Raw genomic sequence first — 12480 nt, 5'->3', positions numbered from 1 at the left:
GGTCTTCCTTTTTTCCCTTTTTAAAAATGGGGGCTATGTTCCGGTGAAGTGGGAACTTCACCAGACTGCTGCGACTTCTCAAATACAATCGATAGTGGCTTAGCAACTTCATCTGCCAGTTCCCTCAGGACCCGCGGATGGATCTTTTCGGGTCCCATGGACTTGTGCACTTTCAAGTGCCTCAGATGGTCTTGAACCTGATGTTCTCCTACAGTGGGTGGCTGTTCATTCTCCCAGTCCCTGCCTTTGCCTGCTGTGGCTTGGGCAGTGAGGCTCGGGACTTGCCTGGCTTGGGCAGTGAGGCTCGGGCACTTGCCGGTGAAGACCGAGGCAAAAAAGTCATTGAGTACCTCCGCCTTCTCTGTGTCCTGGGTAACCGGCTCTCCCGTTTCATTCCGGAGAGGGCCCACATTTTCCCTTGTCTTCCTTTTATCCCTGATGTACCTATAGAATCTTTTCTTGTTGCCCTTGATGTTCTTGGCCAGATTTAATTCTATCAGGGCTTTAGCATTTGTTCAGAATGGTAGACTATTAATATTTTAAAATATTTGCAATTAGATGAAAGCTTAAAATCAGAACAATTTGACGTTAAGAGGTGTTCTAGCTGATTTGATTAGAATTTATCTTCCAAAATACTGTGCCTTCAGATGGGCAGTAGTGGAAATTTCTGTTAGGCTTGGGATGCAAAGTGGGTGTTAACTGGACTTCAATAGATACAGACAGGAAGTATGCCATTGTGAGTGAACGAGATAAACCAGATGTAGAGTCATCGGTTTAGTGGGTGGTACTATATTTTGCTCGCAAAAAGAATAGAACTTTGTGCTATTGAAGGAGAGTATCCTGTCACGCCGTTCTTGGGTATTATTTGGAAATTCATACATTCCAGGAAAAGTATGCTGTCGCCTATATCCTTAAATATCTGATGGGGTAACTTTTCTTCCTGATGCTCCTCAATGGAGCAGAATAAACTGAGATATTTTGGGAAATATAGTTAATGAATAGGAATGCATTCAAATCTGAAACATGGTGAAAATATCTTCATTTTCTTAAAGTTCCTAAATGGGAATTCCAGAGTGGCCCATTGCCTGTAGTATAGCTGCTCAACCACAGTTTAATATGTTCTGGGGGGAGGGGGCGGTTAGTCTATCCTTATTCTTTATGGTCTGCCTTGCCCACTCTCTAAAAATCATCGGCTGTAGTTCTTTGGAGCTCAAAGCGCAGCTGAGTAGAAAGACTGGAGTCTGGCTTTTGCAGGGAGGACGAAGATTTTACCTTTACAGCAGGTGAAGACCTGAGAATTGTTAACAAATATCTCTACAGCAGTCTTTAAGGTTTTCTATATGAAAGTAAAATATGTGAAACTAATGAAGTAGCAGCCATATTGAGGGCTTTGTTTCTTCTAATGCTTGCTATTTTATTTAGGTAAGACACATTTTTTTGGAGAGAGGACACTAGTGCAAATGCAGAGTAGGGAACATTTGCTCTCCGTTTCCCTTGTAAAAGAGAAAGATCATGAAAGTTTGGGTGAAAGAGATGTCACTCTCCTAAAGTAGTGTTAAGTTTGTGTGTGTGTTAACTTCTTGCCTTTGGGCATTTATATTTTGCCCGGAGTTGGGGTGTTTGCAGTGTGCTAGCATAGATTTATCCTTTTTCAGATATTACAAAACATGTGGAAGCACTTTGAAAGTCATGTTGCAAATAGGATTTCATCCTGCCTCCAGGCTTTGTTCTGTTAGTGCTGGACAGGGATTCCAGTAGCTGCTCATTCGTTGTGCTTTGAGGGTGCTGTACTGCAAACAGATTTAATGTTAATTAAAGTCCATAAGCATGCTGTTGGATTTTGAGCAAATCTGATGCATCTATGGACCATCTTCATTTCCGTAGAGAAGATGCTCTGTGGAAAGTACTGGCAAAATTCCTATTACATTGTTGCTTTAAAATTCAGGGAAGTGGATTTGATGCACAGTTGGTTATCTCCAGTGCTGTGCTCATAAATTTGGAGGTGGTGATAATACTGGGTGTGTACTGTTGCTTTTAGGCAATAATACTTTTTGTTTGTTTGTTTAACAGTCTGTGTTTTCCCACTAGTTGGAGTGGTTGTGCTGTATGTAACCAGCTACTGATCATATTTTCTCAGTCATCTTAGTGTGTGTAGGATGTATTTACAGATAGCTCTTCACTGTGTTGGAAATCTAACCACGCTTGAGGTGGTAATCTGACACATTCAAAAGAAGGCCTTGGAATGGCTCCTGACTTTCCTGCAGTGCTCTTTTGCATAAACTGCTTTGAATCAACTAAAGTTGCATTGAAAAAACAGCCAGGATGCTGGAGCGTACAACTGAATGGGTTTTTTTGCATGCCACTGCATCAGCAGAGACAGGTATGAAAAGGATGTTAAACTTGTGTTTAGACAAGTGTGACTTGCAGACTTTTGCTATTCTGTTGGGAACATGATGATATTGCACTCCTAACTTTTGTGGTGTGGAGGCACGATACATTGCAGCTTTTATAGATGCACTCAGAGTTGCCCTGTTACTAAATGTGGCACTGTTACAGCTGCTGGAAAATCTGTGCAGAAGTATACTTTTAGGGGCAAATTCTCTTCCACTGTCCTAACAAACTAAAAAGTAACTACCATGTTTCGGTAGTGAATCGTCCCTCAGAGAAAAACTGTGCCAGATATGTGTAATGTATAAGAGACTTAGATGGAGACGTATTTCAAACTGTTTAGAAGTATATTATTCTAACAGACATTACAGCTGCACTTATCAGTGCTATAATTTATTTTTACACTATCTTTATACATCATAATTGCAAAAAATGAAGTTCATTGACATACACATTTTCAAGCTTGCTTTCTTGCTCCAGACGCTACCTCACTGAGAACATGCAGCTGTTCTGTGTTTTAATGACTAAAATATTTGACACTAAGGCTTCTTTTGTCTGAAATGCCTTTTCAAATGTCCCTCTGGGTAAGTAGTTTTTATTCATACAAATGCACTTTAGAGTAACTGGCCTGCAAAATTTATATCAGAAAAATTAGGTCATTTCCCTCTACTTAACAGAACTAAACAAACCAAACGTTTGCAAGTTCTTGGCGGTTCTAACCAACCGGATATGTTAAACAGAATATTAACAGCTGATTCCTACCTGTGGTTCTAGAAGATGCAACAAGTTGCATATATCTTGGATTAATTTAATTAGTTTTGTTCTGTCACTTTCATGTTTTTGGTGGTGAGTCTCTTTTGACCTTAATGTGTCTAAGGCTACTGTTGCCTGCAGCCTGCAAGTTTACTTGCATATTTTATTCCTTTTATTCCAACTGGAAGACTAAAGATATCAGTGAAAAAAGTCCATGTGGAAGAGTAACAAACCACATTTGTAATTTTGAATTTGAAGCTGCTGAGTGCCTGGTGTCATGTAAGTTAGCCTTTCCACTGAATCTTGATTTCTGTTCTGTTGACAAAAATTATATGGATACAGTTGTACATTCACACATAAAAGAATTGACTTTTCAGAGTAAATACTCTTCAATTGTTTCCTATCTAACCCTTGCTTTGGTGGGAGATGTTTGGAGGACACCGTACTGCTCTGTATTGAAGCAGAGACAGAAGAAAAGGGAACAACTTGTGCTGAGCCCTGTAGAGTATCCTCACTGGTACCTGTGAGTGTCAGTTCTCATCCCTGGGGTCCCTGTGACCTGGCAGCATCTTATGTCATTAGGCCAGCCATACGTGGCCCTGCTGAAACCGCTATCAGTAAGAAATAGGCCATTTCTGTCACTTCGCTGTGTGCTCTCGCACCACTAGTATCTGCCCAGTTGTACTCTTTAGTTTTGGAATTTACATATTGAACTTTATTGCTTAATGTCAAATTTATAAATCTCATATTAAAAATAACTTCTTATTTTCAATCAGTTTATAAATAGAGCTTGCATGACATTCAGTTCCTCCAGATCAGAAAGACATACTCAGCACAGGTAACTTGCTTATGTTATGTCTTAAATGCACTTCTAGTTTGAAATAATAGTCGCTGTGAAAGAGTTTACCAGCATGTTGATGCTGAAGTGCCTTTAAGTTAGGCATGTGATATTTTGACTGTGAAAGCTTGAGGTGCTTGAATAGTCTTTGGAAACTATGTTAAGTATTTTTAAGAAGTTAATGTGACAAATCTGCTGATTTCTGAAATGTTGCATAGCCTTATACATTAAACACTACAAATCCCTACCTCTTCAGGCACGAACTGATGTTAGCAATGAACAATAACCATTCCTATTGAATGCTAACCCAGCAGCAAGCAAAGGTACATTTTTGAAATCCTGCAGCATTTAAGATCACAGGAAAAAAGCTTGAAGACAGCTAATTATAAAAGAATGGTGATTATAACAGAAGGTGTGCAACTTGCCTCCAATATATTCCTATGCATTTTTGTCACTATTGAAAGGAATGTAATGCAATCCCTAATCTTTAAACTTTTCACACCCGTGTGTCCAACCCTTAATTTTGTTTGAATAGTATGGCAAACAAGAAGTTTTAGTTGAAGCTTCTTACTCAATTTTAAAACCCTCCTGTCTTTGGCCAAGGTTAAATTCTTAAATTGTTTAGTAAACTTCAAATTGTTTTGAAGATATGACTATTAATGTTTAGAGCCATAAAAATGGTCTGGATGTCCTTGCAGAAATATTTTTTTAAAATGTAATTCAGGTGTTGGAAATGAAAAAGTTTTCATTGGGTTATACTTTTTAATTCTGGGTGTTTTGTTTTTTAAAACTGGGGCATTTCCATTGTCATAAACGGAAACTGAATTTTTTGCAGGACTTGAAGAAACGGTACAATGTGCACCTGTGCAGTGTGTTTACAAAACTTTGTGCTATCAACACTTGATTTTCCTTTATTTTCTTTTTTTTTTAAGAAAATTTTAAATTTATTTACTAACGCTGAACTCCTGGAAAAGTAGGAATTGCACATCAGAGTGAACAATCGAAAACCTGTCTAACAGTACATACGTGAAGCTGTAAAAGGGCTAGGAGAAATAGTGGGTTTAAGCCTTATCAGGGGAAATTTAGGATAGGCATTAACAACAACAACTCAGCAAAACAACCTCCCTTTCTATCAGTGAGGCATGTAAGCTGCAGAGTAGAAGGTCTACCCTATTGATCTCCAGTTACAGAAATGTCATAATACTTCCAGGCTGACTTCTCTGATGTAGAAGTGGAAGTAGATCCTGCCTTGAGGCAAGTGCTGTCCTACATAACCTCCTGAGTTCCTTCTCTGCCTTGTTTTAGGGATTTGTGAGAATATGAAGGATATAGCATTTGTGTGTCCTGTATTGAGCTTTGCTACTTTCATTAGTCCCAACTGGAAATGTTTGTTTTTCCCTCACAGTGTTGTTTCTGTTCACACTGATAAATATGATATGAGAATCAGTAGGTGAAATGCACAGTATGCCTCTTAGGTGAGTGTGATGTGAAGGGACATAGAGAACTACTGGTATAGATACTGCTTTGTTTTTAGAATTAAATTCTTTTGACCCACACTATTCAGAGACATTTAGCAGTCATAGACTGTTACAACTCCTGTTTTGGGGGGTTTAACAGGATGAGACATTTTCATTTCTGGTGACTTAGGGAAGTGGAAGAAGTTGGACCCTAAGGACATGTGTAGCATCGTAACTAACCTGTAGCTTTGACTAAGCAGAATTAAGCTCAGTTTGTTGATGCTTAATCATGGAGTTTGTTGTCTGTTCTTCTACAGCTCTGTCTAAGCAAACATCTGTTTCAAACCAATAAATTAAAAAAGCAGGAGCGATGGTGTGAGAGAGGAGAGAAATAAAGTATTGAACATTGGGATGTAAATCTTACAGAAGTCAGTGGAAACGTAGCTCAGCTTTAAGACATATCCAGGCTTTCTGGATTTAAGCTTATGTCTGGTTGCAAGACAGCATTTCACTGTGAAACTGTGGAGCTCTGGCTTTAATTCTTGAGCATACCAATTCCAGAAGCATATCTACACATGCAGATGCCGAGTAGTTAGTCTCACTGTTACAAATAATACCCCAGTTGTAGAGAGAATAGTACTTACACAGAGGAAGAAAGAGGAATGTCACTGCCTCTAGGAAAAATACCAAGAAAATGGTGTGCTTTTCTCTATGGCAGCTAGTTCCCTAGCATGGGACACCTTGGCCAGGACTTACAGTAAGTTCATTTTCTGTGCCTGTCTAGTTTCAAATGTAATCTGAAGAACCTAATCTGTTATTGCAAATAAAAGAGTGCATGTGAACATCTGCTGATACAGAGGTTAACTTCAATGATTTGTGTAGCTCTGTCTGTTTGGAAGAAAGTCTGTAATAGGATATTACCTGGCTTGAACAAACAAAACTGGCTCCAGTGAGTTGTCCAGGTGGAAGGAGTTCTGGTGAAGGATCTTTCTTTTTGCCAGCTATTATTGTTGAACTTTGAAATTTTGAAAACTGAGTCAGCCAAGTATTTGTGAAAGAAATGAAAACAAAGATGATCAGGGTAGTATTTCTTGTAGTAGGACGTGGGTGGTAGATCTGTTTTGTTTCTGACCAGCAATGTTACTGACCTGATAGATCAGCCCTTGATGTTTTCTTAGGAGCAATTTCAATAGCGTATATTTGGGGGAAGGCAGCTGGACAGCTTCACCAAAAACACTTGATATGGTAAATTAAGTTGTTCATTTTTAGATGAAGTTGGAAAAAGTTTAAAATGTTGAAAAAGAATAAAGTTTCTCAAGTACTTTTCAAGTTCTAAGGGCGTTTTGCTACATGCCAGTTTAACTTGTTCCTGTGTTGATTGCTTTCTGTTTGACTTGAGATTGATACTGAACACCACCATCTGTGAAAGAGAACATAAAGCCCAGAGGTGAAGAGGGAAAGTGGTGTTTTTTTATTACTTGCTGTACCATCATCTCATCTTTTTTTTTTTCCTGAAAATGTTAATATAAGCAATACTTCTATTTTAAAATGTTTGTGTTAAGGGGTTCTCCAACAGCCCTGAAAGTATTTTATTTGGATTAGAGCTTTTATTTTATGTTACTTTGTATGTGGACTCTGCCCACGAGGATTTTAGCTTTCTGTAAAAGCATTGGTGGTTAATTTCTAGTATAACGATTAAATCTCTTACAGAACATCTTATGGCTGAGGATTGCTGATGTCATGACTATCATTCATTGGTTGCTATGGAAATTAAGTAGGAATGCATTCAATATTAATACTGCATTCCTACTATGTGCACTTTCGTGATGGAAAAGTACTTGCTTTCTTCAGGAATGCTGGCTGCAGTGATCTTTGTGACAAGGAGTGCTCTTTGCAAACATGTCCGGGGTACCCCCTTCCTTACTGTTCTGCAAAGTCATCAGCCACCGTGGTATGGCTTATGCAGCTCACATCGATTTTGTGCACCCAGTAATTATGTGTCCCAGTCCTTCAGTGTGTTTGTGGTAATGTGCCATGATGGATTTGCATGAGATTTTACTTATATAGGACAAGTTGCTGCTCAGGCACTTCACAGTATGTTTCTTCTCCTTTAGTTTGAAAGGGAAGTTCCTTTCAGAGATCCTGAAAGGTTGTGTATACAAGTGTGGGATTTGTGTATCTGCTTTTTAAAGTGGCTTCCATGCAGTCTCTTTCCTGTGGCGGGACAACAGAGTTTGGTGATGGTTTATTTTTAAGTCCTGAATTCTGGTGTTTAACTTCCATTTCAGGCTGTAAGGAGCAGACCATGTCTTTTAATCTAACTAGCAGCTGTATTTTCTTTCTCTGTTAAATTTTGAAATGTCATTCATAAAATGCTGTTGCACTAATAAGTTGAGCTAATATTTCAAATTTAAGGTTAGGTAGTGATATAATTACAATTTAACACTTCTAATTAAAATGTAAGGGTACTAGAAAAGGTCTCAGTCTGTAGCAGAGCTGTTTGCCAAGTTTCTTGAAGAAATATTTACGTCGTTGATTACTACCCATTAGAAGTCAGATAACTATTGTAGCACTGGTTAAATACAGGAGCCATGTATATCTACATGGGGGGAAAAGAGTCTTTAGAAATAAGCCTGAAGACTTGGAAGGGGACCTGCTGCTTAAGGCAGACCTGGCTAAAAAAAGAAGAGGACCACAGTGTTCTGATTATACAGCTGAAAGTTACTTTTACAAGAAAGAAACTTTAAAATATATTGGTATCTATAAGGAATCAACATACCACCACCCCAGGAAAAAAAAACAGGAAGAATTTTGAAACTGCCCGTAAAATGCATAAGGCCACTGGTACTGATAGCAATGAGCTTCTGGCTTCTGCAAAAATGGTGCAATGGGACGAACAAGTTTTTTTTTGATGAAGGGCGTAAAGTGTAAGTGCAAACAAAGCACCTTTTGTCCTCTATATCATAAAGAAGTATTGTGTGGCAGTGTAATTTCTTTTATAATTCAGAATTGATTGATGCTCAATGAGATCTGTGGATTGTACCCTTTTGGTGTGGGTAGATGCACTTGATATGTGCAATAATGTCCCCATTCACTGGAGTGGAAGCAGTGTTGAAAACTGCAGCTAAACTTGCTGCCTCGAGCAGCAGTGGCATGACTGATTGCTGAAAGTCGGAGCATGGGACTTGAATAGAGGTTTGGCAACACAGGGGAAAATGGTTGTCTGTTTTGGAGTGTGACGTGAGGCAATATTTACCCTGCTCTGTTTCTCCCTTTTCCAAGCAAAAGGCAGGTTGCCAAGTACAGGGACTGAATGGTTTGGATCTTCAGCTGGAAACATTTTGCCTACACTGGGGTAAATGAGATGTGCAGATAGCTCAGGAAATCCGAAAGTTGTCCTCTGTTTGTATGGTACTTTACTTAATGGTCATGCAAACTAGATGGCTCAGTCCATGCATATATCTTTTTTTTCCCTGTCCTCTATAAACCTCAGCTTTGTTCCTGTCTATATCCCTCCCTTTTTAAAGAGAAGTTGACAAACTTTCTTTGTTACTAAAAAGTTACTAAACCCAAAACTTTCCCATGACAAATCCGCACAACCACAGAATTTCTGCATCTCTGGAACTTCCAGAGGAGTTATGGCAGAACCGAAGATCCATCTATGATAGCTGTTGATATAAATATGTACTTCCAGACACATAGTAAATGCATCTTTAGTTGTTATTGTGTATTTTTAGGATTAAAATTTTCTAGTTAGTGTGTGTTCTGGAGAAATGAAGATCTTGTGCAAGTGTCCAGCAAGCTCAGCTGAGGGAGTACAGTTGCTGTTTTGGCAGCCGCTGCATTCAATTACAAGGCTTCAGCCTCACAGAGCTCGTTTTGAAAAAGCTCTAAAGTGTCAGATCTCTTTTATTTACCTTGTAGTTTCTATGCAATTTATTTTTCAAGCTGTTCTCCAGCTGTGAGGGCTGGTTCAAATGAAATTCCTGCAGAATTGTTCCATCCAGAATTACTCTGTTTTAAAAATGCCACATAGTGAGATTTAACGTTAAAGCTCTCTGTCACTTAAGAACTTTTAAATCTTTCAGCAGTTTAATGATATGTGCGATGATATGTAGAGTCTCCTCTTTTGGAGCATCTTGCCTTGCATGAAAAAATCCTCAACTTTCCAATTAATGTTAAATCTTTACAACAGTCTGAGTTTGTCCATTTAGTTGAATCTGTTATGTTATTCTGATAGTGTGCTTCAATATGGTGCTAAAGAGTGAAATCTTTTTTTGTCCATCTAGTTAAGTATGGTATCCTAATTAATGAAACAAAACCTGGGAGATTTCAGATAACTCATGACAGAATATTCTGTGATGGAGTGGGACTTCTCAATAGATTATTAAACCCAGGTTTACCACTGCATTAAGTGACACAAGTATTGATTCTGATATTTTAAAACCATTTCTTCACTCTCTAGCTAGTCTAGAATGTAAATGCTGAATTGCATACAATTCTTACAATGCCACGTAATTTGGGGTAAGTTTCTTTGACCTATACCTCTTATTACAAAACTTCAGAAAGCTTTTATTTAATAGTTTCTATGGTTTTCTTCAAGAGTTAAGTACTTTGAATAAGGATATGAATATTTCTGAGAGAACATTTCCTTCCCCTATCAAAAAGAGCTACGACTGGAAAAGTTAGGGAGAAATTGGAAAACCTAGAGCACTTCCCCCCCAGAATGTAAAATGAAACTATCCACAGTACCCTGAGCACTACACTCTGATGTATTTCTTGAAATTGCTTTCTCTATAGGCTAATATTATTCTGGGTTATTAATTTTAAAAGCTTTCATGAGAATGATGAATGTTTCGGTGTCAACATAAGAGCCTGGTATTGTAATAAAGATAAACAATTTTGGTTTACAATTTTGAAAAAAGGGAGGGAAAAAAGAAGGATATTTTCTGTTTGCAACACTGATATTTCTTGTATTTGGACATGAACATTCAAATATATTTGGTTATCTTACTATGTAATATAATTCAGTTTTTGATACTAAATATCATATTCAAAAATAATTTATTCACAGTCACCTCTATATTGACTTAAGGTTTTTGTGCTATGCTAGTAAAAAAAAAAGTGACTAAAGCTCATGCTGAATAAGCAGGAAAATAGAGTTCTACTTTTCAATTTCATTTTCCGCCCAAGTAAGGAAAGTGTGTCTTTCTCTCAAAATTTCTAGATGTATTATGCTTTTCTACTGATGCTGGTGCACCCTATAAATACAAAGTCAAACCTCCAAATACAGGTCTCAAAAGAAGGCTGTTAATGTCCGTCATCTCAGCTGTACTGAGATGAATTCAGAGACTGGATTTTTAAACCCAGGGAGTTTAAGGAGGAACTATTAAGCTTTTCTCCCGCTACTCTCTTTCCTGCAGTACTTGGGACATGTCGAAGTGGATGAGTCCAGAGGAATGCATATCTGTGAAGATGCTGTGAAGAGACTGAAATCTGTATGTATATTTGTTTCATGAAAAAGGTGGCTTTGGGGCTGAGTGTTACTGGAAAAGGTCCGTTCAGCAGCAGTGCCCCAGCTAAAGACTGAACTTTTGACCCATGTTAGGAGAACAGTTGGCCGGTTTGAGAGCACTGCTGCGGTTAGGGGGACATGCTAATCTGATGATGAGAGGGAGAGAGTTACAACTGTTCTTTCTGCTTGCAGAAACTATTTGCAAAACAAATGTGTAAAAATCCTCTCTGACCTTTGAGACTAAGTTGGTACCCACATGGGACTTCAACCATTGTTTTTTTAACAGTTCTTTCTCCCTCTCTCTTTTCCCCTCCCTCTCTCCCTCCCTCTGTTGCCTGCCACTTTAATAGTGACTTAATTCACTGTTATTATACAAATTATTACTTGATTTAGGCTGCTTTTTTCTAATGCACTGCAACATTGTAGTCACGCATGAAATAATCTGGCTTGCATCTGCTCAAAGTGGCCTGAAGGCTGCCTAATTCTGATATGTCATTAAGTGGGCTGCTCTTAGTTTGGCTTCTGTGAACGTTTGCTCCTGTAAATGGCACTCGTTCAAAGCTCTTTGTATTTCTATGGCTCATTTGAAGAGGTCTTGTCATCTCCTTCCTGCAGTAGTACTATCACAAAATTCTGCGGAAATAGCAAACTCCAGAAAGGCGGTGATCAGTCTATCAAGGAACTGAGGCTAAAACAGCATTGAAGAGAACAGAAGGAGAAAGGACATTAAAATTTTAAGTCTGAATGGAGATAGAGAACTGCCATCCTTTTCATCACTTGTCTTATGTGTCAGCTACATACGTTCTTCAGTGATGCCTTTAGTGGAAGAAACTCTTGTATCCTTGTAGCTCAACAAAATTACTGAAAGTACATCAAACACTTCTACTGCACCTTTGCTAACTTAAGATACCTGCTACTGGACATTGCTTTTTTCCTCACCAAATGTGAGAGCTCAAATGGCTTCCAACTAAACCTGTTCTTCCTTTCTTCCTAGCACACAACAGAGGATTATAGGTTATCTTTTCTTCCTTCTGTTGTGCTGTAAAGTTTCTGAATTGGTTTAGTGCTCTGATTAAAATCAAGTCTTTTCATTCTTTTCTCTCTCAGCTAATGTATAGCAACCTGTTAAAGCCGTATCCCATCTGTTCCCATTCAGTCCATCAGTGATTGGTGATTGATTTTTATTAAAAAGGGCCACACAAAATATAAATGAGTTTCTTTGTTCTATGGATTTAGTTTGCATAGCTAAAAGTGCAAATACTGACCAAATAATGAATTGGATCCGTTTTTGTTTCCTTCTGGTTTTTGTTCTATCAGAATACTTTCTGTTAGCACACCAAATAACCTTGCAGTATCTACTTTATGCAACTTCTCTCATTCTTTTCTCTGGGGAACTATGCTTTGAAGTATTTGTTCTCTAGTTTTTTTATAAACTCTAAGCCCACAAGCCAGTTAAGTGTAGCTAAGCTTATAAATAATGAGACACAGTAAAAGCATAGCACTTAGTTTCTTCTGGAATTTGGATAATT

General features: G+C 38.2%; 1 protein-coding gene across 5 annotated transcripts in view; it reads left to right on the top strand.

The window, feature by feature from the left end:
• NUMB (numb homolog (Drosophila)) overlaps positions 1–12480 on the top strand; it is a 38321-nt gene that overhangs the window by 3346 nt on the left and 22495 nt on the right. For all 5 annotated transcript variants that reach the window (XM_009319189.1, XM_009319188.1, XM_009319190.1 and 2 more), the window contains exon 2: positions 10860–10934. In XM_009319189.1, the coding sequence (XP_009317464.1) occupies positions 10860–10934 (75 nt within the window). The remainder of the gene's footprint in view (positions 1–10859; positions 10935–12480) is intronic.

Source organism: Pygoscelis adeliae, unplaced genomic scaffold, assembly GCF_000699105.1.
Source record: "Pygoscelis adeliae isolate BGI_AS28 unplaced genomic scaffold, ASM69910v1 Scaffold22, whole genome shotgun sequence".
Lineage (NCBI taxonomy): Eukaryota > Metazoa > Chordata > Aves > Sphenisciformes > Spheniscidae > Pygoscelis > Pygoscelis adeliae.
Note: the sequence above shows the minus strand (reverse complement) of the source record. Positions and strands in the feature narration are given on the sequence as shown.